The sequence below is a fragment of the Bactrocera latifrons genome, unplaced genomic scaffold (assembly GCF_001853355.1).
Source record: "Bactrocera latifrons isolate USDA-ARS-PBARC rearing strain unplaced genomic scaffold, ASM185335v1 scaffold_88, whole genome shotgun sequence".
Lineage (NCBI taxonomy): Eukaryota > Metazoa > Arthropoda > Insecta > Diptera > Tephritidae > Bactrocera > Bactrocera latifrons.
Window position 1 is genome coordinate 440351 of NW_017537578.1, and position 25190 is coordinate 465540.

The 25190-nt window shown below is 36.2% G+C and overlaps 3 protein-coding genes across 8 annotated transcripts in view; 1 reads left to right on the forward strand and 2 right to left on the reverse strand.

Moving 5' to 3' along the window:
* Positions 1 to 2528, reverse strand: LOC108977357 (radial spoke head protein 4 homolog A). The gene is made up of 4 exons (XM_018946979.1): positions 2095 to 2528; positions 1836 to 2028; positions 806 to 1718; positions 1 to 745 (listed from the first exon to the last, which is right to left on the reverse strand). Exons 1-4 carry the CDS (start codon positions 2421 to 2423, stop codon positions 42 to 44), a joined length of 2139 nt encoding a protein of 712 aa, XP_018802524.1. The 5' UTR covers positions 2424 to 2528; the 3' UTR covers positions 1 to 41.
* A 3816-nt stretch (positions 2529 to 6344) lies between these two features.
* On the forward strand, positions 6345 to 9439 carry LOC108977360 (phosphotriesterase-related protein). Its single transcript, XM_018946985.1, has 5 exons — positions 6345 to 6503; positions 8156 to 8671; positions 8744 to 8908; positions 8968 to 9185; positions 9249 to 9439. The coding sequence occupies exons 1-5, from the start codon at positions 6485 to 6487 to the stop codon at positions 9384 to 9386; spliced, it is 1056 nt and encodes a 351-aa protein (XP_018802530.1). The 5' UTR covers positions 6345 to 6484; the 3' UTR covers positions 9387 to 9439.
* Positions 9440 to 11489: 2050 nt separating this feature from the next.
* LOC108977378 (tyrosine-protein kinase Fer) overlaps positions 11490 to 25190 on the reverse strand; it is an 86169-nt gene continuing 72468 nt past the window's right edge. For 2 of the 6 annotated variants that reach the window (XM_018947035.1, XM_018947034.1), the window contains exons 8-14: positions 22853 to 24724; positions 15278 to 15652; positions 14994 to 15207; positions 14663 to 14749; positions 14458 to 14586; positions 13979 to 14161; positions 12452 to 12603 (exon numbers count right to left, since the gene is read on the reverse strand). In XM_018947035.1, coding sequence (XP_018802580.1) covers positions 12452 to 12603; positions 13979 to 14161; positions 14458 to 14586; positions 14663 to 14749; positions 14994 to 15207; positions 15278 to 15652; positions 22853 to 24724 — 3012 coding nt within the window. Of the gene's footprint in view, positions 12604 to 13978; positions 14162 to 14457; positions 14587 to 14662; positions 14750 to 14993; positions 15208 to 15277; positions 15653 to 22852; positions 24728 to 25190 lie in introns of all 6 variants that reach the window. The other 4 variants (XM_018947036.1, XM_018947037.1, XM_018947038.1 and 1 more) reach the window with 4 other exon arrangements.

Sequence of the window (25190 nt, forward strand, 5' to 3'; positions counted from 1 at the left end):
GAAAAAACTGTTTCACTAAAAAGAAAAAATATTTCAATAAATCATGCTTCATCTTCATCCTCGGTATTTGTTTCAGGCGAAAGCTCATCATCATATTCATCCAAATGTTCCTCGTCTGCCTTCTTTACTTTCTTAATTAAACTTAAACGATAGGCTTCCTCCTCTTCTGGTGTTGGATCGGTTGCCTCGATGAAGTCTTCTTCCCCATGCGGATATTCCTCCAAAACAGGTGGCAAATGTTTCAATACCATATTACGCGCAACATACTTATGACCCCAACCCACATAAATTGACTCGCACAGCTTTTCAAAGGTGAAGGTGTAAGCACCCGGCCAGACATTGGATTGGAGGATGAGTATACGTTCATTTCGATTCGTGTACTTACTGGTGAAACGTGTAACCCATGGCATAGTGAATTGATCACTAAGATCATTAGAGCAGGGGTGCAGTATTGGTGGTCCTTCTTCGGGTACGGAAAGTTCTTCACCTTCCATATCTTCTTCTTCTTCCTCTTCTTCCTGCTCCAAATCGTCTTCCTCTTCGCCCATTTCTTCCATACGCAATAGTTTTCGCAGACGTTCTAATTCTTTTTCACGCGTTTTATGCGCCTTAAGTTCATCATACCAAAGCACACGCCCCTGATGCAATAGATTTGGCCTTACATGTAACCATTTGTGTAGATTTGTGAGTGACTCTAAGGATTCTGGTACATATTTTTCGTTCTTTAATAGCATTATGTCATTATCTGTTGAGTTCGAAATTTAAAATTGTTTTCATACAAACTTTGCTTAGCCGCAATGCTTACCAATAATGTCCTCCTCGCCTTCGCCCAAAAGAGATGGTTCCTCTTCTTCCTCCTCTTCATCGTCTTCGATACCTTCGTAAAGACGTCTCTCTTTCTTGGTCATGGTTCTATAGTAGCCATGGGGTGCAATGTATGTACCAGCTGTTATTCGAGCTATGAGCGCGCGTAGATAATGTTTTTCTTTCCCCGGAAAGCATGGATATGATTGAATTTCAGCTTCAAGATCGCCAGTGAGAAATTTCTTTATCTCTCGTGATATTTTAATTTGAGAGGGCGTTACCATTGGCAGTTCCATCCAATCATCCGAAACCGAGTTCACTACAAAATATGAAAATCGATTTGCGCCGGTACCGACATTTTCTGGCGGTATATTGAAAACTTCTTTAGACTCAGCCAGTGGTATGGGTGCAGCCGCCGGCACCATTTTCTCAATTTCTTCAAGAGGATGATCATCCCACCCTAATTTTCCGGGCGTTAATTCGGGTCCAACAAATGTCGGCAACGGCTTCGTGCCCGACACTAATCGCGACAGCAAATCCTTATGTTTTTCTTGTAATTCTTCTGTCATTTGTTCGACGCGCGATAGCACTTCTTCATGGGATAATGAAGCTTCTACAATGTAGTATGACGCTTTGAGACCATTTATCATACCCCAAAAGCGGCATTGCATTATAGAAGGATGTGTCTGTAAGCGATCCATGGCACAGGCGAGCTGGAAAATGTCATCGGAATTGATATCGAAACCACATTGATTCCAAAAGAATTGCAAATGTTGCACACGCTCGTTGAAGGTTATGAAGCGACTTAAGTCCAATATGTCGAGTTTCAGACCTTCTAAAATGGCAGATTTGGACTCCTCTACAGTGGCCATTTCATCAGCGACCTGCAGCTCGTTCGGTTCGGGTACAGGTAGCTGAAAAGGAGATATGTACTTTATCTTAAAAATTGTTGCGTAATTTTGTTTGAATGATAATGCATATCTTCCTTCAATGACCATCCTAGTTAAACTTTCTCTTACGCATCACTTTACCTTCATAGATAGAAGAAATTTTTTCGCCACACGATAAATACGCGATTCTTCGAAAACTCCGTCCGGTGGAAATCGCTCTGGTAAATGCAACTTTTGTTCACGCACATTGCGACTGAATTCCTCAAAGAAATCTATTACGTTCGGTGGACGCTCGTCAATAACTCGCTTGATAATGTCGGCTAAGTGGTCAAATCTATAAAAGAAAAATAGGTGAGTCCATAAATGCTTTGTGCTTTGAGGTTAACAAGCGTTCACTTACAAATTATCACCACTAATGGTGCTATATTGTTGCATAATGGCTTTGGCCACATTCAGCTCATATCCAATATTGGGCGGCTCTTTACGAGTGTGATCGCGTTTGTGACACTCGGAACCAAAATATTGACTCAGCATTGTGTTGGTGGACGAAGAAGATGAGGTCGATACCATGTTCGCGCATGGATCGTCTGATTCCTCCGATTTCTCCGGTTTCTCAATGTGTTCAGCTTTTCTTCTCGACTCAGGATCACCGCACGGAAAATCAATTTTAGAACTCGAGGTTGTATCGAGCGTAAAGCCGTCACAAGATTGCTTCTCTCCGAACTCCATTGGTATCTTTTAGGTTTTCTTTAAGTCGTCTAATGTAAAGAAATCTGTTTTAAAGCGGTATGAGGTGCGATTATTTAATGAAAAATTAAAAAATGAATAACCCGTAATGACTTAAAAAAATACTTTAGAAAATAATTGAAGTTTTGTGAAATATTCTCTCTACCTTGAAGGTGTTTTCTTTCGGATAACTTAATTGTTTACAAGTTTAGGTGAAATAATTCTGTTTTCAGTGTTAGTTTCTGTTATAAACTCTGTTTAATGCAATTTATTAACAAAGTATTCGCTGGATGATGCTTTATACATATTTTCAGTGCAGTCTTCCCCGAATATGTTTTTAAATCAATAGTTACTTGAAAAATTATTTACTATTCATCGCTCTAAATCCATGGATCTGCCACATCAACGTTCTGGCTATCTCTAACAGATAATTTCTTAAGAATTTTCAAGCAGGATTCAAAACAGAATAGGACCAATTTCTTCTTCTCGAATCACTTTTGCCTCTTTGATTGAGATATCTCCACAATGTGCCTTTTGAACGCATCAAGCTTCAGCTGACGAAAAATTTATTTTTAACATACGGGACTAAAAAAAGTCATTCGGTGATAAACCAAGACTACACCGTGGATGACTTATCAAGCGATGTTCTGAGGACTTAAAAATGCAGTTGTTGTGGGGAATAGTGTTCCGTCTTTGGCGGTTGGTTTTCCTTGAAAACAACTGTTAAACAAGTCGTAGTTCCAGAGGTACGGTTGCGATATGTCCAGTTGTTCCAAAAAATTGGCTACCATTTGCTTGGAAGTATTTCCTGCGCGACCGACTTTTGTTGGATTCGTCTCATCTTTCACCACCCATTCAGTCGACTGCTGCTTTTATTCCCGCTCATACGTATAAATTTGGTATTCATCACCTGTCACCGTATTTTGTTAAGATTTCTATCGACCAATCGACTCGAGCATTTTCCACTAAGCGCATAGTTTTCTCTGTCTCATGGTAGATCACATGACGATCTTGCAATATCAGTTTGCGCTCGGCATCAATAGTTTCCGGAATTAAAACTGATTTTAGACGATCTTTTAGATATTCGTCTTGGAGTAATCTGCGACCTCGAATGAATACACCATACCAACGATATACACTGGTCTTTGATGGATTTTCTTCGCCAAAAAATTAATCAAACTCATTTATGCACTCTTGATGAGTTAATTGACGTCGAAAGTTGTAAAAAATAATATGTACAATTTAATTCCATTTTTTGGTCGAGAAGAATATTTTATGTTACTGTAAACAACACAAATTGCGCTCGTATTTCAAAACAACGTTTTAAATTCTTTCATAATTTTCTGTCATTGATAGACCCGCATCCGGCTACAATCGACTTTCTTCCTATTTCTAACGATTAATGGGCTAATGAGGATATGTCTTTAAAGTTTTGCTTTTGCTCGTTGAAATCACTCAGATTAAAACGGTTTATTGTTATACGAAAGTCTGACGTATTGCTTGTACCTTTAGCCACAACATATGTATTTTATCTATTGTAATAAGATAAAATATCTAATCTTTTGTCGTTGCATATTAAAAAATTATAACATTGAAGAAAAACAGTGTGTTAGTATTGCTGACTTAATATGACATCAGCAGAATCATATGATCGTAAAAATTCGAGAGCTTTCACCTATCACAGCGCATACAACTTCTTCCCTCCTACGGACGAAATTCTTGGCGACTTTCTTGTTTATATGCTAGGCATAATAACACCACACACAATCAGATATTTTGAGCTTCATTTATTATTTACAATTTGCGGTGTGCTGTGAGTATCTTTTCTATCATATGATTTTGACAAGCTTTGAACTTTGAATTGCGCTCAATGCTTGTGAAAAACAAAATAATAATAAAAGCGATAATATTAAAAAAAGTGTTTTGATATATAGCCCGGTAGACATAAGACAACTTTAATTTTTTATTCTTTCATAATTTCTATTATTCATTAAAATAGTGTTTATTTTTTGAAAATAGGAAAAAGTCACACGGAGCTATGTCTGACCCTAATGGCTGCTACCGATAAAGTAAGCAATGAATACAGCTGAGAATAATTTTAATACAGCATGCACGAGTATATTATATCAACGTAATAAATAAAAATTTTGAGAGTTGAACTTATCCCCTCTTTCCAAAACTCAAAATTTTTATATTTCTGTTATTTTTTAAATATACCTCGTATACAATTTTTGTATATAAGTATACAAGTATGCCTATATTTTAAAAAACCGTTTCTTATAAACGGGTAATACTGTACATAATTTACTACTAACATTTCTGATATCAATAATGACCCTACAATCTGATCAACAAGATGCATTGTGTCTGTCAATTTGCATAAATTGAAAAAGTAATTCACATGCAGTCTCTAATTAATTTTTCGGCTCTTATGTATACGCGATATTCGAAATAATGTGGGTGGTCCGGAGAAAGGTGTAAAGAAAAGTGTACGTGACTTATTTTAGGAGAGACGTTGACTAGAAAAATAGCTAAACGGAACATCATTTCTTCAAAATTATTTATCTCTGAAAACGCTAATATATTCTCTCCTATTTTACTAGTATATACTGTGCTCTTTAGAAATACTTATATAATTTATCAAAATCTACCCTGTGAAGCAATATTGAAGTTGTTTTCCATTTTACTCCACTTGTGCAAAGATCGAATTGCTTGAGTCCTCGGTCAGATATTTACAGAAACACACATACAGTTAATGCTTCCAGTATTTTTCTACAATACCGCTATTTTTATTGATATCAAAGTTTTTGTTAAACTATTTTTTATTACGTTTAGAAAACTATAAACTCATCATCGGACTTGGCACGCATTTTTATAATAGTTTCTGTTTTGACTACATCATGTCTGTTATTGATATCTAAAGACCTGTTATCTAGTCATTATGCGCTGTTAAGACTAATAAGAATACAGTTCGGCAGCTTTGAAACCAAAAACAAAGTTGTCAATTGTAATATGAAGCCTTTGTCAAGATCCCAAGTTTAGATTTCACAAATGCATCAATTCTGCTTCTTTACGTAATCATAGAGCCAGATGTGGGCTCATCGCTGAACAAAATTCGTCTCGAATACGTCGGATCTTCTTGGAAGCGAAGCTAAGTCGCTTGAGATAGTCGAGTGGCTTCAGTTCTTGCACAAGCTCGTCGAAACGACTCTTCACGGTCTTCGCGTACACTCTCAGCTACAGCTGCTTTATTTAATTCTCTGCGTGCTGGACGTGTCCTATTCAGTTGAGTCATTATACAATATTGAATGCTGTGCTCATCACCTCAAGTTAGGCGATGGTGTTGCGAAAAGTATGGTAAGTAGGCCGATTATGTTGACCATAAGTTGAGCGAAGCGCGGGAAACATATTCTTTACAGAACGTGTGTTTTCATAATAAAGATGAACGATTTGTAAAAGTTGTTCAGGCGTAAGTCTTTCCACCACGAAATGCCAAATAATACTGAATAAAACTAACATGACAGCTTGACACGACTCACACGTGATCTGTCAAAAACAGGCTATTGAAAAAAGTATCTTTACTTGGATCACTCGTTACTTAAAAGTCTTATACCAAATCTTCCTGAATTAACATTTTCAAAAGTTTCAACTTTCCTAATGGGACTTATGACCATGTCATATATAGATACGAATTTCTTATCACCGAAATCTAAATAAAACACGCATATTAACGCCATATCAGCTGTACAATGAGTTCCAATGGTTTTGTATGTATTTGTGTCAAACAATATTTTATTCTTGTTTTAATTTCTATTTGCATCTTGCTGCCTTAATCTATGGTTGTTTTTCTGCTTTTGTATATTTGTTTTGGGTTTTCTTTCGTTCGACTCTTGTCTTATCGTTTAACTTTGAGACAGTATCCCACTGAGCGTTAGCTGAAGCCTTACAGTATTATAGAAGCGGGCAAAGCGATCACTTCTTCGTAAATTCTAGTGCTGATAAAACTAAGTGTTTAATTCTAACTAGTTTGTTGTGGTTTTTTTTTTTACTGAAAATAACTGAAAATGCCAATTGTTCAAACTGGTGAGGAAAAATGCACAATTAATTTGCTTTACGTAGTTTATGGCATTCTAATTACAACAAAGATGCTATTTACAAGTCAAATTAATTATTTTACATACTTACACTTGTATGAATACTCGTAAGTGAAAAGTAACTGGTCACATGACCGGCTGCGGTATCATGTGTAAAATTTAATAATGAGAAGGGTCTTTTGATTTCTCATATTAATTACTGTTTAATTTCTTTAAATGCTTGAGTTGTATTTAAATTAAATTTTTAATGAAAAAATAAATTTTTTGTTTTTATAAAAGTTTTGAAAATGAGGTAGGTACACAACTTCTAAAATAATTTTATTTTTCAAGTTTAAATCTTTTTAGCGTTGTCTGTGAAGTTATAATATTAGCTTTTTATTCCTGACTGACAAATTAAAGCATTAAACTTGGATTTTCCATAAGCATTATTGCTTTGGTGGTTCTTCTCATATCTTGTTTTTTTTGTAAAATATTGCTATATTGTCCTATGGTGCGGTGTATGTTTGAATAAAACCTTAGGTAGCACTTTTTGCCATTGTTCAGCTAGATACATTATTCCATCAGTGTAACACTTTTCTGGTTTCTCGACGAAACTTTACTCCATTAAGGGAGGTTTGCATTGACCGAAACAAATGGTAATCTAGCGTTGGTCTAGCGTTGTCTTGATGGAAGGCGAAGCCCTTTCTGTTGATCAGTTCTGGCCGTTTTTTTATCGATTGCTTGCTTAAATCTCATCAGTTGCTAACAGTAAAATGTAGAGTCAATGGTTTGGCCAGGCAGCAGCTGCTCATAGTGGATTGTTCCTTTCCAATCCCACGAAACATTCAACATAAATTTTCGAGGCGTCAATACTGGCTTTGCGACCATTTGCTGAGCTTCACTACGTTTGGATGGATGAAATCGAAATTAATCAGCTCAATGGAGTACTAAAAGGACGATAAATAACGGTTCGTTGGACCATACCTTACAGCACTTGACAATACAAAAAATATCGAAGTTTTAAAATGTGGTCTTTGCCTAGTGGATCATACCCGAAGCCTAGATAAACCTATGTGTATATACTTACCTTTGCTAGGTGTTTGTCAAAGCTTCTTTTCAGATATGGGCTGAGCATTTTAAAATTTTGTCTCACAAATGGATAATTCTAAATACCTTAAGCCGATTATAATGTGCAATATTGTCCAACTTTCTGTTCTATATCCTAATAAAATATACTGGAAATCTTGTATTCCACAACATATTTTCTTTTTACTTTGAACGGATGAGAACATTTGCACAAATTCAAAGCGGAGATTTCTTCATAGACTTTTCTCTCTCTCAAACTAGTCATGTTAATAAGTTTATAAAACAACCATGGGGTCCTAAGCAATATTTTTGAAGTACGACGTTGCTTGCAACATTCCTTCCGAGAGTCCGAAAGTCTTGCCTAGATAGCTTCCGCTTTTCAAATCCCCAGATAGCCTAAGTATTATTATTTTTGGAGGTTATGACGTTTTTTTCCTTAATTCAAAGAATGAATTAAGAAAATATACCGCAGTTCGATAAACAGAGCATATTAGAGTCTCTCAGAAAATATCATCGTATCACCACATGCCATTGGAAACTTAGCTCTAGCAATTCTAAACACTTGTTGTCTTACAGTTCTCGGATCCATCGATCCCAATCTACTTGGCCGCACACTCACCCATGAGCATCTCGCATTGGATTTTGAAGGTTTCTATTGTGAACCACCAGAGGAGTTTAAGCCATATCTGAAGCAGAAAATTAGTCTGGAAACCGTAGGCTACGTGCGTCAGTATCCCTATTCATCGCACGAAAATATCCACTTCCACGACGAGGAGGCACACGAGGCGGTCAGGAAAGACATACAACTGTATAAGAAGTATGGCGGTGGTTCAATTGTGGAGAATAGTTCGCATGGATTGAAGCGCAACCTCGAACTTATGGTGGATGTAGCGAAGAGCACAGGTGTGCATGTTATCGCCGGCACCGGACACTATGTACACAATCTGCAGGAAAAGGATCACTTGGGCATGACTGTGGAGCAATTGACCGATTTGTATTCGAGAGAAATCATTACTGGTGTTGAAGTGGAGGGCGTGGGCATGGTCAAGTGCGGCTACATTGGCGAAGTGGGCAGTGTTTATCCACTGCATGGTGAGTGAGAATGCTGAAACAGAGAGAGACAGGCGAAATAATAATATTATTATAAATATTTTTCGTGCTCAGATTTTGAGAAACGTGCCATACGCGCCACCGGCGAAATACAGGAAGTGCTCGGCTGTGGTGTTTCCTTCCATCCAGGTCGTGATGCAGAGGCGCCTTTCGAAATAATGCGTCACTATTTGGAGGCCGGCGGTCGTGCTGACAAAGCCATCATGTCCCATGTGGATCGTGAGTTGGAAATTAATTTATGGTTATTGATTAGGTCAAATAGCTTTTTGTACTGTTAGGCACCCTCTTGGACATCGATCAAGTGCTTGAGTTCGCCAAGCTAGGCAGCTATATACAATACGATCTCTTCGGTATTGAGTGCTCTTTCTATCAGCTGAATTCTACTGTTGACATGCCATCGGATGGCCAGCGTCTATCGAACGTACTGAAATTGCTAGAGGAGGGTTTGGTGAATCGAGTTTTGCTGTCACATGATATACACACGAAACATCGTTTGGTAAGTTTTACGAAGTTACAAAGTAAATCATATTACTAATTTAATATCTAATAAATATCGCAGACTTCTTATGGCGGCCATGGCTATCACCACGTTTATATGAATATCCTGCCCCGCATGTTTGCTAGAGGCGTGTCGGTTGAGGATGTTGAACAGATAACTGTTACAAACCCAGCCAATTGGTTACAATTTAATATTTAATTGGTAAAAGGCTTAAAAAATAATATCAAAAATGCTTTGCCTCGTTACGTATTTCTTGAATTTTTAATTTATTTTTAAATATTGTCATAAAATTACTTTTATTATAGTTTAATTAAACTTGTTATTAAAAAACTCATGCAAAGGTATTGAATTTTGTAAAGATTCTTAAGAGTGTGTTGATAATAAATTAGTTTAGCTGAATTAAGAACCCCTAAACATATGCAACAATTTTCTAGTTGATATTGTCTTTAATTCGTTGAACTATGTCAATGTTGTCATATATCTCGTATAGCTCATCCTTCTTGTCCTTCTTCCCCTCCTTAATTGCCTACTCAGCTACAAAGTAGCACCTGTTGGCAAGAATTATTTTTGGTGGGATTTTGGGGCTGCAGCTCGAATTATTTTCTTCAATAGTAGACTGAAGACGTCGCACGATATGGAGTCGCCTTGTTTGAAACCTCGTTTGGTATCGAACGGCTCGGAGACGTTCTTCCCGATCTTGATGGAGCTTTTGGTAATGCTCAACGTCAGTTTACATTGCCGTATTACTTTTGCGGGGATACCAAATTCAGACATCACGGCATAAAAGCAGCCTTTTCATGCTGTCAAAAGCAGCTTTGAAATCGACATAGAACTGATGTGTCGATCAACTTTTCACGGGTCTTTTCTGAGATTTGGCGCATGGTGAATATCAGGTCACTTGACCTAAAGCCACACTGAAAAGTTATCAGCAGTTTGTTGAAGGTAAGCTTTAACATTTCACACAATACGCTCGATAGAACCTTATATGCGATATTGAGGCTCAGATTGTGCGGTCTCCATTTTTGTGGATTTCGCAGAGCAAACTCAAATTCAAGTCATCGGCCATGCATTCATCCGACCATATTCTAAAAAGAAATTGATGCATGCACCTTATCTGTTCTTTGCCGCCGTATTTGAATAGCTCTAGTAGCAATCCATCGGCACCGCGGCTTTGTTGTTCTTATAGACGGGTAATTGCTATTTGAATTTCGTTATGATCGTGCAATGGAACGTCCGTTCCATCGTCAGCGATTGCAGAATCAGGTTCACCATCTCCTTTCGTTGACTTTCACTGCCATTCAGCTGCTAGAGAAGTGTTTCCTCCATAATTTCAGTATGCTCTTGGCATCAGGCACTAGATCAAGAGTGTGCTCCGGTTTTAAAACCTTCTGTTAGTCTGTTTCGTACTCACACATTTCGGTCTCTATCTTTTTTTTTTTGTCTGCAAATACCCCTCGCTTAACTCTTCAACTCTTGATATCTATCTCACACCGCGTGTGTTGTGATCGATTGTAAAGTGTCTCTCCAGATTTTTCTAAAAACTTACAATAAACATCAATATAATTTATTCCAAATGTACTTATATTATCTCTGTGTCCTCAGATATTCATAACTCCGGATTTTCTTCGAAATATTTAATTATTACAGTTTCAATTACTTAAATTTCGTTTATTTATTTATAATTTGCAGTTCTTATACACTTTTGCAGTTTAAAGAGACGCTTAAAATTAATTAAAATATATGTATATAGTATATGCGATAAGAGTTAACTTAAAGATACGAGTAACAACATTTTGTGGGAAAATTGCGCTGCAACTGAATATAAATATGTATGTATATGTATATAAAGATGCCTACGAAAAATTATTCATACATATAATTATATAATATTTTTTAAATAAAAACAAAAAAAATATTTATTTATGGGAGCTAAAGCTGATACATATAAACGACGTAAATTTAAACGATTTATGTTTCTAATAAATTATCAAAGCTTAAATGCTAAATAGTTTGAGTAAATTCGTGTGATTTGATTAAAAGATAATATTTCACAAAAACGATTGTATTATAAAATAATGCATAAGAAATAATGATCACAAAATTAAAATAGCAAAATATGTTAAAAAAAAATAAATTATAAAAAAGGTCAAAAAATAATCCGAGCAAACATGTAATATTAAAAAATATTTTTACAAAGGAAAAAAAAATATATATATACATACATATATATAAATTTAAAAAATACAAAATTAATGCAAAAAATAATTATTCATATTTTTATTTTTGTTGTAATGAGCAAAATTGACGAGTGTAAGGATTACAACTTGCAATAATATATTATACAAAAATATTTGTATATTTTTTGCAATTTCTTAACATATATTAAAAAACAATAATTTCAAATTATTTTTTACTAACATATGGTAAGAGTTTTCATAGTAATATATCATGCAACCTTGGTAAGTAAAGCACTATTGAACCGCTCAGTACATGTGTGTATGGGTGTGTTTATCAATAAACTTATGTAGGATTCTATGCTAAAAATGTAAACAGCTTGCAAATCGACGCTTATGAATTGTTTACATTAATTAACTTATTTTGTTTTTCTTTTTTGGCACATCGAGGGTATAGTTTAGCAGCGAAAATTTATGAACTAACCGCTATAAATTTTCGAAAAAGCAAATTAAAAATATAAACGCGAACATTTGAACGTGTATACTTACTTACATAAAGGCATAAAGATCTAAGCATTTTTATAGCTTGCACACTCGCTTTTCAAAAAAATATTTACACAGCTGCACCTTGTTGCAATTATAATGTTATCGAGTATGCTGAAGCGGCTACGCCATATTACATACATAATTATGCAGTTATTTACGCACATTGTATATAGTGTGTGTGTGTGTATATGTATATGCAAAATATGAGTGAGGGTCTATCTTAAAACACGAAATATATGCTTAGAAAATATAAAATTTGATTCGGCTGCTTCAACATCCTTCACTTTTTTGTATGTTTTTGTATATAAAAACAGCTTCATGTATTTATCTGGTAAGTATAAGTAAATGTATGTATGTATATCACCTTAACTGTACGCAAACATGAGTGTGGCTGTATGAATTTTAGCATTATTAAATAATTGTTTTTCTTAATATATTTATATATATTTGTATGTATATGTATATGTATATATGCAGTATGAAAATATTTAAATGATTTACGTTTTCTTTTTTATTGCATTAAATTTATATTGTATTTGCTTCCTAATGACTATTATCTAATCGTATTATCAGTGCATCGACAACGTTGTAGATCTCGTCGAAATGTGGTCGTGATTCAGCTTCGGCGCACCAGCACTTTAACATGAGCCGATACATTTCGGGTGGTGTGTTTTCAGGTGTTGGCATGCGATAGCCTGTGAGGTAGAAAGATCCATATAAATTTTAATAGATATTATGATTTTGTTCGACAATCTGCTGAAAATAGAAAATTAAATTTCAGATTTCCTATGTTTTCCTATGATTTCCTATTATAAGAGGTTACAAAAGTAGACCGATAGGGACAGCAAACAGCCCCAAATTTTTTCCCTACACGTTTGACACATCTCTTCAGTAATGTTTTTCATTTCTTCATGGAAAAATATACGATCCAATAATGAGTCCAAATTATTAAAATTGACTATCGAAGTCCGGAGTCAACTTTAAGAGCTATTTCTATAATATCTGCTATTTTTGAGGTTTTCATGCTCTGAACTGAATATATATATAATTTGTAGAAACTAGAAAAAAACTTCGGGATATACATACATATATAAATAATCAGCATATCGACCTGATGCAGTGAAACGCAGGCGAGGAAGTTTCAGACATGCCAGAACACTGCACTCCGGACTAAAAGGGGATGCCTCGTGATATTTATATCGAATATCTACATAGTGAAGCCTTATGCTCCCAATTAAGGAGTATAATGAACTCCTCTCCAAGCAGTTTCTGCAGGGGTGTTTTCGTAAAAATCAACCCTAAAGTAACCTGCTTGAAACGTAACCGTCTCCTAGGATCATCTAAAGATCCTTCACCAACTACGACGACAACATAAGATAATACGTCGACTACAACTTCAACTAACTTCAAACATGCGCTGACCGCCATTCGCAGTGGAGCCATAAACACCTCCTTTCTAATTAATCGGGTACTTGAAGTCAAACCACTTGCAGACGTCAAGCTCGAGTTGCCGCAAGAATCGACAGTGACCCTCGTACAGCTTCGTTATTGATACTGTAGCAAGTACTCCTACCTATCCTGATTCGACCCCAACATTTCAAATATATGTCCATCTTGCAACGAGTCTCCGATCATCGTTTTGCATGCCTAGCTAACCCAAAAAATCTGGCACTATCCCCTATGGTCCGACCTCGTTGAAACAGCACGTTTCCTGGGCTTACCGTTGGACGACCTTGATGACAACTTATCCGAACCTTACCACTCTAACGGGGACTAGTTAACCGTTGCAATAATAAAAAGATCTCATTTAGCCACCTCCGTTTGTCTCTTTGTATATACGCGAACTATGTAATCCCTCATTTTTTTATATATGCTGCTCATATGCCAAATTTGAGATCGATTATTTTTCGAGGCAATACTACAACTTACAAAAAAAATTCTTCGGATCGAATCACTATAAAATATATAGCTGCCATACAAACTGAGCGATCAAAATCAAGATTGAAATCTTTTAAACTCTTTCATGTTTTATAAAATTTAGGTATGAAATGCTTTGGTGCAGTCACTCACCTGCATCGATTCTCTCACGTGCACGTGAATTACTCATACCCGAGTAAGGTGTATCACCTTTGGAGAAAATTTCCCACATTAATATACCGTAGGACCAAACATCACACAATGAGGTATATTTGCCGAAATTTAATGCCTCCGGCGCTGTCCATTTAACAGGAATTTGTTTCATGCCATCGGAAACTGTAAATAAAATTAAAAATTAGAAAAAAATAAAAATTATAAAAACAAAAAAATTATTATAAAAACAAAAAAACTAAAATTTTATAATTATATTTTAAAAAATAAAATTATATAATTTTCAATATTATTTACAATACTCCATATAATTTTTTTTTAGCGAATTATACAGGATATTGCCTTCTGCCTACTTCGTAAGCAATATAAACAAATGCAACAGTTTATGGCCGTCATAGCTTGATTTTGAAATTATCAAACATATTTTTATTTATCAAACATATATTTATTTTCTTACATACCTATATACTCTTCTTCTTCACGTGACATGCCGAAATCTGAGATTTTCACCGAGTTTTCGAAATCAACCAAACAATTACGAGCGGCGAGATCACGATGTATGCAGTTTTTAGATTCCAAATAGCGCATACCTAAATTGGGTGAAAATATTTATAATATGTATTATGCCACACCTTTGAATAACTAAAAATAATATTTTCAACTTACCAGCCGCTGCGTCTCGACACATGCCCATCTGTTGACGTGTCGTCAATGAATTTGAATTCTTTCGCAAGTAATTTAGTAAAGAGCCGCCTGAAGAGTAATAAAAAAATTATTTATTTGAAAGTATTTTCGATAATTTTAGAATATTATTGATGTAAAAATATGGCGCTGATCGTGTTACACACAATGTAAATCCAAAACCTTTTATTTTTTGGTGACGTCACTTTGGCAAACGTAAAAGCTTTAGAGTTCAGTGAGAAAATTCTAGTGAAAAACACTTTTCAACAGAATTCCAAATGCATTTTGACAACCATGTCATCTTTAATTAACCCACCTGGCACGAGTTCCATAACGATCATAATCGGCTGCTTTTGCACACAAATACCAATTAGTTTGACAATATTCGGGTGATCGTATTGCTTGAGAATGCGACCCTCTTGCAGGAATTTGCGTTTTTGTTCATCTGGCAGGGTCATGCGGCAAGTTTTCACAGCGACATCCTGTTTTGTGGACTTCAACTTGGCTTTGTAGACATCGCCGAAGTTGCCCTGCAAATATTATATCAACAAATTTCTAAAAATTATTGCTTTTAGGCAAAAAATTGTATTCCCAACTCACACGTCCGATTTTCTCGAGCAGGACGACATCATCATTGCTCAATTCCCAACGTTCGCGGCAAATGGCACGTCGCAAGATGGCACCCGACTTAACTGTGACCGGCAGCTCCGACTGATACTGATGCATAATGAGTTCCTGAATGCTGGGGAATGGCGGGCCTTCGAAACGGAAATGCCCATCGACAGTGGTTTGCACGATGAAATGCTTGTGGCCATTCCAACAAACACTCAACACAATTTGACTCTCTTCGTTGCGTATGGTTTCGCGTACCAGAAAATCACCGTCGTTGTTGAGCAAACGCACGACTTCTTCGCGTGGCAATACGCCATGGAACCACTCTTCTTCATACAGTGGCCGATTGGTGGACAGCGACATCTGTGAAGTAAATAAGCATTTGATTTAATGCAGTTATACGAAGTTTTTCATATAATTTGCTTAATTTGAGTAATACAAAATGATTAAAACATAAAAATCAGCGAAAGCAGCTGTTTACACAAAATTTTTGTACATTTACATGCCCACAGGAATATAAAGATTTGTAGCAAGAACCAAAAGAGTTTGAAAACAAAAATATTATTTTTGGAAAATATAGCAGTACTAGCTTATAGTAATTACAAGCTATTTATAGTATATTAACGTGGCTAGCATATTTACAAATTTTTATTTACTTAGTTGTATTAATTAAAGAATAAATAGTAAAAAATAAGAATATTAGTATTTCTATTATTGAAAAAAAATTTTATAAAAATTTATAATACACAAATTTTTTATAAGTACATATAATACCTTAATGCGATGATTATCAATTGCTCATATTATTCTATATACCCAACATTTTATACACGTTAAACTAACTAGGTAAGTACATAGTAAACACGAAGAACAAGACAAAAAGGTAATGAGCTGTAATACCCTTTATATGCACATTTCTTACAGTGTAATGGAAAAAAGAAGATTTTTATTTTTATTTTTATCTGCTAGTTTATATGAAAGTTATAAGCTACAGTGATCGGATCTGTTGCCTCAGGCAATATTACGTGCCAGAGTTCGAGGAGCTACCACTTCAAATAAAAAAGTTTTCCATACAAGGTCTTCATAGTGATCAGATAATTTGTATGGCAAATATTTGCTTTAGTTATTCGATGTCGTATATTGGTGCATAGTTCGTAAAGTTTTTTTTGTGAATTTTTCGATTTTTACTTTGTCTGAATTTATTGAACAAAGTACTGTGATAATGCACCACCTCATACTGCATTGGTTGTTCGATCATTTCGCCATATTTTCAACTAATGTCGTTCCACAACCACTGCATTCGATTGATTTACCTTCGTGTAACTTCTGACTATTGAGAAAATTCACCGAGGACACCGTTCTGACTCAATTGAGGATATAAGAGCTGAATCGAGGATGGCTCTGGCTATGATCATTGGAAGCTTCGTTGGCGTAAGTGTATTGCAGCGGGATAGGATTACTTTGAAGTAGATCAAATGGAAAAAATTTCACCTTTCAATTTGATGACAGTAGTATGTATATTACCTTTTATATCTTTTGTATTTAGCAACCCCAGAGTTGCAGTCTGACAATAGGCAACTTTATCGCAAATTTTTATATTTTTGATGTTCTACATACTCAGAACTTAAATATGCGAGCGTTATTTGTGTTGTTTACAGTTACTTAAAATATTCATTTCGGCCAAAAAATGAAATTAAATCGCGAAAATTTTCGAGTGACTATTTTTTTTACAAATTTCGACGTAGGTTATCTCAACAATAGTGCATCGATGAGCTTAAGGTTTACGGGTTTCAAAAAATCGTATTGTCTTATTAAATTCTAAAGCACCTCCATTGAATATTGTCAAAAATGTTTAGGTTATTCCGAGTAATAGTTTTACTCGAAGCTACCTCGTCTAAGTGCGCCTAAAGGCGTTTTTCTCGAAACTGTGTTTTTGAAATCGGTTGGCAAGATTTCCACAGAATTACTCAACCGGTCTTCGTGATATTTTACACAGGTCATTGAAATAGAATTCTAAAATACTTTGAAAAAGTCTCGAATGTTAGCGAGAAATGTTTAAAATACGGTAACGATGATACGAAATACGTCTATGGCAACGTAAGAGGTGCTGAATCATAGATTTATATGTATGAGCTCGAAAGTAAATAGCAGTCGACTGTACGGGTGTTTCAAAAAGAGCCGAATTCAACAAAATTCGCGCTCTAAATACTTTTAAGGAAATGGTTGCCTGTTTTTGTGGAAAAAAGAACTTGAGTGGTACTCAACCATTTTTGTGTCAGTTGTCTGTAAAAAAACAATTAAGAAAACCAACCACCGAAGACGGATCACTCTTCACCACGACAATGCAAGCTCTCACACATGGACTAAAACAGTAATTTTTGAGCACTGAAAACATCGATTTGATCAGTAAACCAGTCTGAAATATAAAAGGCAACTGCGCATAACACACAAGTATATAGTATATTGGACTGTAGCAATAGTGATCAAATATGAGAGGTTAGAGGTCAACTGAAAGGTAGCGTAAGAACCAATTAATAATGTTATAACCGATAACACTCTAGGATATGCATTTATAACAAATGCTTGAACTATAGTTTCAACCGATCTTTATGACAACCTTTTTATAAACAATATATCCAGATGAAAATACTTTCTACGCGGACATTTGAAAAGGAAAACGGAATCACGAATTTCTCTACAATTTTTTGCTGAAAATGGTTGAATTGCAAGCTCAGCTTTAACTATTATTTGTTAAAGCTTTAGCATAAGATGATTTGTTATCTTTGTGTTTAAATCGTAGTTTTGTTTAGACATCGGCAACTAAGCACACTCGTACCATTGGACATAAACTACTATGTCCTATTTATGAATTTTTAATGCAACTTCTTGACTGAAATTTTATTTACTCATAGAAGCGTCAAGCACAAAATGTTTATTATTTCGAAGTTGATGTGGTCTGCTATTATATATCGATTTTTTTCACACATTACTGAAAGTGTAAACAATATAAATATTGAAATATATTACTTGAAAATCATATGTGACGCTTAATATCTATATTTATTCATATATCTAGCTATATTTAGAGATATTCGGTCGACTTTATTTTTATTACAAAAAAAAAAAAAAAAAAAAAAAAAAAATAATAATAACAACAGAAATATACCGAAAAACAACAGACGCGCATTTGTCAATATCTTGCATGGAATATTTTGTGCTGTCAAATATTGTTTCGAAGTATACATTCTGACAAAAAAGTACCAGGAAATTGTAAATAAAACTCAAATAATTTAATCAATAATCCTTCAAAGTAATCTCCACCATATGTAATATACTAATGCCATGGATTTTTCCAGTCCTCGAAACACTTTTCATAACCACTTTATGCAGTAGCCGTCCGCTTCTTCAGCGAAGCGGGTTCCACGTAGCGGCAATTTCAGTTTGGGTAACAAGAAAAAATCACACGGCACCAAATCTGGTGAATACGTTGGTTGATCGAAGTTAATCATGGCGTTTTGGGCTTTAAGTTCGGTCACAATCGTGTGTCTCTTTGAACAGAATTCAGCTTTATCGGGACCAGTAGAGCAAGTCTCTCGCCGAACCTTGCTTGAGGATTTTCAAATACTATGTATATCCTTCACTTTTTTCATATCTTCATCAAGAGGTCGAAGATCGTCCAAAAGGAGGCATGTCTCCAACGATCTCTCATTTCCGAGGGAATTTAGTGAGAATTTCTATGTGCTTTTCTGTCTTAATGTATTTCAACTACAGTACATATTATTTTTATGCGGTTACGTAGGACGAATTAAGTTTATGGCTTTTTTACAAATTTGTTTTGGCATTAAATGTGGCATTTCTCACATCCGGTTGAGAACAATTTTGTAGTTTGCTTTGGAGACATTAGCTACACTCTATTTATGGAAATTTATAGCATCAAAATGCTTTTTTTAAACTTCAATTTATAGGTTTATAAAAAATTATTTTATATTTTAGAAGTTTTTGGTTAATCAAAAATAAATATATTCGCGCAAGCAGAGCTGCTTCACATTTGTTATTTAATTTTCAGATAGTACTTTTATTAATTTAAATTTTTTTGTCGCTTATTCTTTCTTTCTCAACACATAATATTTGAAAACCAAAATAAAAATAAAAAATATTTTGTTGTAAAACAAATCTTACAAGCATAAACGATTTGGGCCGTTTCTTTCTGCCTGGCGCCACCGGCGGCCCTACGATTTCTGTCGGTGTCAGTAGTTGTGAGGAGCTACAACTACTAAAACCCGAAGAGCTCATTCTGAAGAAGCTGAAATGCTGCAGGATGCCCTCCGTTTTGATACTTAAAATTTATTAGTTCTCGTAATTGAAAATGCCCGACAGTTCAATATTTAACCGTATAATTTATATTGATCTTATCACATTCTAAAATGTGCAGAATTCTCGCAAGAATCGGCACAAAACGCGTACAATTTCACGCAACCGACGATTGACTGAATGAAGGAACTAAATGCGGCTGATATTCAGCAATAATAAGATTCAAAAATATACAAATGAAAATAAATTTGAAAAAGTGGGATGAAAATCGCCTATACTTTGTATATATTCGCTGCTCACGCTTTTCACACAAACAACAAGTAGTATATATATATTATATTATATTCGCGGTGCTCTTGAATTTTCGCTCGACCGGAGAGCATTGGCCTATTTAGAGAAAAGAAATCGGTACACGGCACAATTCCTCGCTCCCTGTATTGCCAACTTCAGGCATCGAACGCTTCTTGCTCTTGCTTCTTCCTTATCAGCCTCAGCCGTTCCCATTAAATCATATTCTGCCGCGTATTCCGCCAGAGAGCACCATTAGCTTAGTTTATTTATTTGTCCCATGGATAATTGCTAATTTTAGTGCAAACGCAAAAATCTTATTACTCTTTGAAGAAATTTTTCTCACTCTTCTTGACCCATGTGAAATCGCTGCCTGCTAGTCAGTGGCTGCATGACTCAAACTTGGCAAGTGTCCAAAAAACGATTTGTTTGATTTAGTGCAAATAACCAGAAGTTAAATTAACCGGCTGCTTTTGCATACTAAATTATTTATTTGTAATCAATTATAGTATATTATTACGTGTAATAGCTGGAGATGTGCTTAACGCCTATGAACTGCGGGATAAATGATAAACAATATAACAATATAATCTAATTTTGCCGACGTCAATGGGTACAACTGCCCTAATATGTGAAATATAAAATTATTTAAGTTATAACGGGTCGAACGTTATTTTATCAACAGAAGCATAAAATTGCTCCAATAACGGGTTTTTCAATAAGAGCGCTACAAACGCACGGGCACACTTGCAGAAATCCGGACGTTCAACTCAATTTTCGACGGTTTTCAAGCATAAATCGGCCGATACTGCTGCAATTCATGTTCGATATTCGTACGAAGTTTATCAATTGTCGCTAGCTTGTTGGCATAGAAATAGTCTAACAACTCAAATCGCCGACCGAAGCGGCCAATTGACAGGGCCATTTCGTGAGATAACACGTTCACCAAACTTGGTTTTCAATAAATCGATTGTGTCATTCGCTGTGTGGCTTATGACGCCGTTCTGTTGGGACCACATATTGTCCAAGTCCATATCATCTAAATTGGGATAAAAATATTCGGTTATCTTTGAGCGGTAGCGATTCCCATTCAAAGTAACATGCTGATCTTGAGCATGAAGGCAGAAGTACGGCCCATTGACGTCGCCGGCACTTAACATTTTTGGGCTACAATGGTGATTCATAGAGGATATCATATATTATTATTCAGCCAGAAACGAGCCTCATTACTATAGATGATTTGTCAATAAAAATCCGCATCATTCTCAAGTTTTTGCTCTGTCCAATTCGCGAAAATACACCGATCCTGGAGGTCAAGCGGCTTCAGTTCTTACTTCAATTTGATCTTGTAAGGATTTAGGCGAAGATCTTTTCGACATCACAGAAATGTCCAACGCTTGAGTGCGACATGTGAGAGAATGATTTGGGTCTTCCACAATTGATGCGATAGCTGCAACGACACTACGGACACTTTCTTATCTCACTGGCACGGGAACATTTTGTACTGTGCAAGTGGATTCAAATTTTTCCACTAGACGCTCTATTGTTGATCTGACAAAATGATTATAACGACCATAAATTAGACGTAGCGCTCATAAAGTTGAGACCGAATTTCGGTAGTAAATTTTAATAATTTCGACTTGTTGCTAGTTCGTATATCTTTCCATCAGGGAACGGCAACCTTACTGAAGAGAAATGTCAAAAGAACGGGGGAAAAATATGGTGTCGTTTTATGTCCCTATCGGTCTACTTTTGTAGCGTCCCTATTGAAAAAGCTGTTATATCGTTTTTAATATGTAACATTGGATAATTAAAAACAAATCGATTGACTTATTCAATTATTTTTTTGCACAACTAAAATTCATTTTGAACAAAATATTTTAATATCATTGAAGTGAAAGATTTTAATACAGCAACAACGAAGTACTATACATCAGCTGTTTGATATGTCGCTGCCGTCTACGAAATGTTCAAGAAGCTGGCTTGATATTTGCAAATACAAATTGCTTGAAAATATCGCTGTCGTGTAGTCTTCTATATATTGAAAGTTTAAATATAAAATGGTTAGCTTAAAAATATATTTTAAATACGCTTATCTAGGTATATTATAATAAATAAGTACAGTAAGTTTTAAATAAATAAAATAAATAAATATATATCTTTTATTTACATCGATTAGAATAAAAATAGCGAAATAACCAAGTCTTAGTAAAAAATAATAAATTATTTACAACAAAATTTCCATGCCAAGAAAATTCTCCAAGTGTACCAGGTAGTCATTGGAAAGACACTTCAGCAAATCAGAAAATTCTCAGCATTTTTAAGCAATTAATAACCAATATTATTTACAGCGGCTTAACATGCAGAAAAATGTAACAGATAAGCTTATACATATGTACATATTTATATGTATTCACTATGGAATTCCCGTTAATTAGGGGAGAACTGAAAATATGCGCGCTCGTAAGCGCACAGGTGTGAAGAAATGATAAATAATAAAGAGATATTCCAGTAAGTGCTTACAATAAACATGAAAACCCCATTTTATGACAGTAAAACTTAATGATTATGAAGGTCAAAGAGGCTCGGCTAGCAACGCCTGGATGCGCATTACGAAAAAGTGGGTGGCAATATGTGTTGTTCTTTTTATTGTTGGTGCCTTATGGTGCATAGCTGCTGTACATACATACATACAGAGAGTGTGCAGAGAGTGAGTCAAAATAAAAAAAAAAACACAAAAAATATCTAGTAAACAAAATGCTAAATTCTGAGCAAAACACAGCTACGTCTATATTGGATGCAAAATGCAGCTACAGTTGCGAGTAATTATAAATGCAGCTACGGATGCAAATTTCATAATAAGCATATGATATGGTATATGCCTTTCGGCGCCTCCTTTGCTGCGCCTGCGTTTGTGCAACTGCGCTGGCCGCTGCTGTTGCTTCTACGATTATAACTACTCACACTCATCGCCAAGCTGGGCACGCTGTAGCAGTGCTCCTTCAGGCTGAGGTGATCCTCGCCACCGCTGCCCTCGTCTTCCGCCTCGGCAGAGCTTGTCGAATCGAAGTGTGTTGGTGGCTCGATGAAGGCGATCTTATTTGTGCACTTCTCGGGCGGACATGTACAGAATTCTTCAACGCCTGCATCGCAGTGCTCCGTGTTGACGTCATCGCGCTTGAAACCAAAGTCTTTGCTGAAGTCGAACATGTTCTTGGACGGATGTACGCGCCGTCGCTTCGTGCATTGTTTGCATATTTTGTCGCGTTTAATTTGGAAATTGAGTAACTTGGCGCGGAACGTTTGACGCAGCGCTTTGGACTTCTTTTGTATCTTTGGCACTTTCAGGCGTAGCTTAGCGGTCATGGCTAATGGCTCGGTTTTGGACGGATTCGTGGTCGCATCGGCTGTGGCAGCTGTCACCGGTCTTTGCGTTGTGGCACTCGTTGTATTATCTGTTGTGTTAACATTGTGGTTGTTATTGTTGTTAGTTGAGGTTTTATCTTTGGTCACGCTGCCGTTACTCTTTGGCTTGCTATCTGTCTCGCTTGCTGCGATCTGCGAAGCTGCGCTCTCAGCTTCTATATTGATTTTATCTGCGCCGTCATTGGCGCGCCCATTGCTCTGCGTTGACTTGCCTAGCTCCGGATCGATTAACTCAAACTGATCGCTGTTCTCTTTGTATTCCACCAACGTAATGGTTGTCTTCGGCACTTTCGGCATTGCATTCTTCTTCGTGAACTCTTTGAGATTGGTCATAATCGCGTTGATGGACTTTTGTGAAAATGAAACGGAACGTTTCTTGGTGTTGCCACCACCACCATTCACGTCACTATCTTTCTCCTTGCGCGTAGCACACGTTCTACAGTCTGAACTCGAGCTTGACGAACGTTTCGAAGAGCAATGCGCCTCCTGTTCTTCAGCGGACTTCGTGCGTGTGGCTGTATCAGCTGACTCGATAGCATCAAAGTTTAATTGCGGACGTGTGGTGGCAGCTTGTGGCAATTGACGTTTCAGACGATCATCCAGCGTACGATTCAATTCATCGATTTTATCCAAATGCGCATCGATTGAGTTCTTCACTATTACTTGTGTTTCTAAAACGGCTGTGAGTCCCGCCACTATTGTCGCACTGCTATTGCTCTCCGATACCACATCTAAGTCCTTCTTCTCCACCACCTCCGTGCGCAATTCACGTGCACACTCGACCGTCAATCTTGTGCTGTCTTCCCGATTGATTTCGATTTTCACGTTTTCTTGCCGTCGCAAAGCCAACTCACCACTTCTAACACTGTCGCAGTCACCCCCCAATGATTCACAACCCCCTAACAAATCGGCATATATATTAATACTATTATTGTTGTTGTTTGTGTGATCGTGTAATTCTGGCTCATTCGGGTTAGTATCAATGGATATAACAAAAGCGGTTGGCGTCTCCTCTTCATTCAAACACAACATTGAGAGTTGCGTGCGTCGCAACTTGGGAAACATTTTTGCATTAGCGGCGCCACGATCAAACATGAACACAGAATCGGGATCGATGTCATGCAGACCGTAGCTAGTGTTAGCTTCGAGGCTGGTAGCCATGCGCAAGGGGTTAGTAATGGGCTCATATTTCGCAGGACTGGTATTTACCGACAACGATCCGAGACTTTGGGAGCGCGGTTGTAGCTTGTTGAAACGTTGTGTACGCATATGATTGACGGTGGGCGTGGTCGGCTGCGGTGTCGATTTGCGTTTGAACGGTCTACCGCGTAGTAGTGTGAGCACGCCACCGCGTCGTCGCAACTCATTGATAATACTTACGCCTGTGGAATTGGTCGAAGTGGCCGAGTTCTGCTAAGCATATATTTATTTGCCAAATTTTATTTTATTTTTTACACGATTCGTTTGGCAAATTTATTGTTTGAATTGCAAGCGTGTGGTGGGATGTTTTTTTATAGAAATAAAGTAGGGTATATAAGAATATAATTAAATGGGAGAGAAAGAGAGTTTAATAAGTAATTGTTATAGGCTTATTACTTTAAGTGATATAGTGTATTCAGTGTACCCAAACCTTAGTAAAATTAACTGGGAATTATTTTAATAAGAAATTCTCTTCAAAGTGCTAGATAGATGTACCAAAATGTATAATATTCTCGAGTAGTTTTCATACTGTACTTAGCTATAATGGCGTAAGCGGCGTCTACGCCGATAAAAAAGAAGAAGAAGTTTACATAACCAACTGTTACTCAAACACAGCTTTTTATGGTAAAGCTTAAACATTGACATTGTCAAAATGCTAATGGAACTCATGTGATGA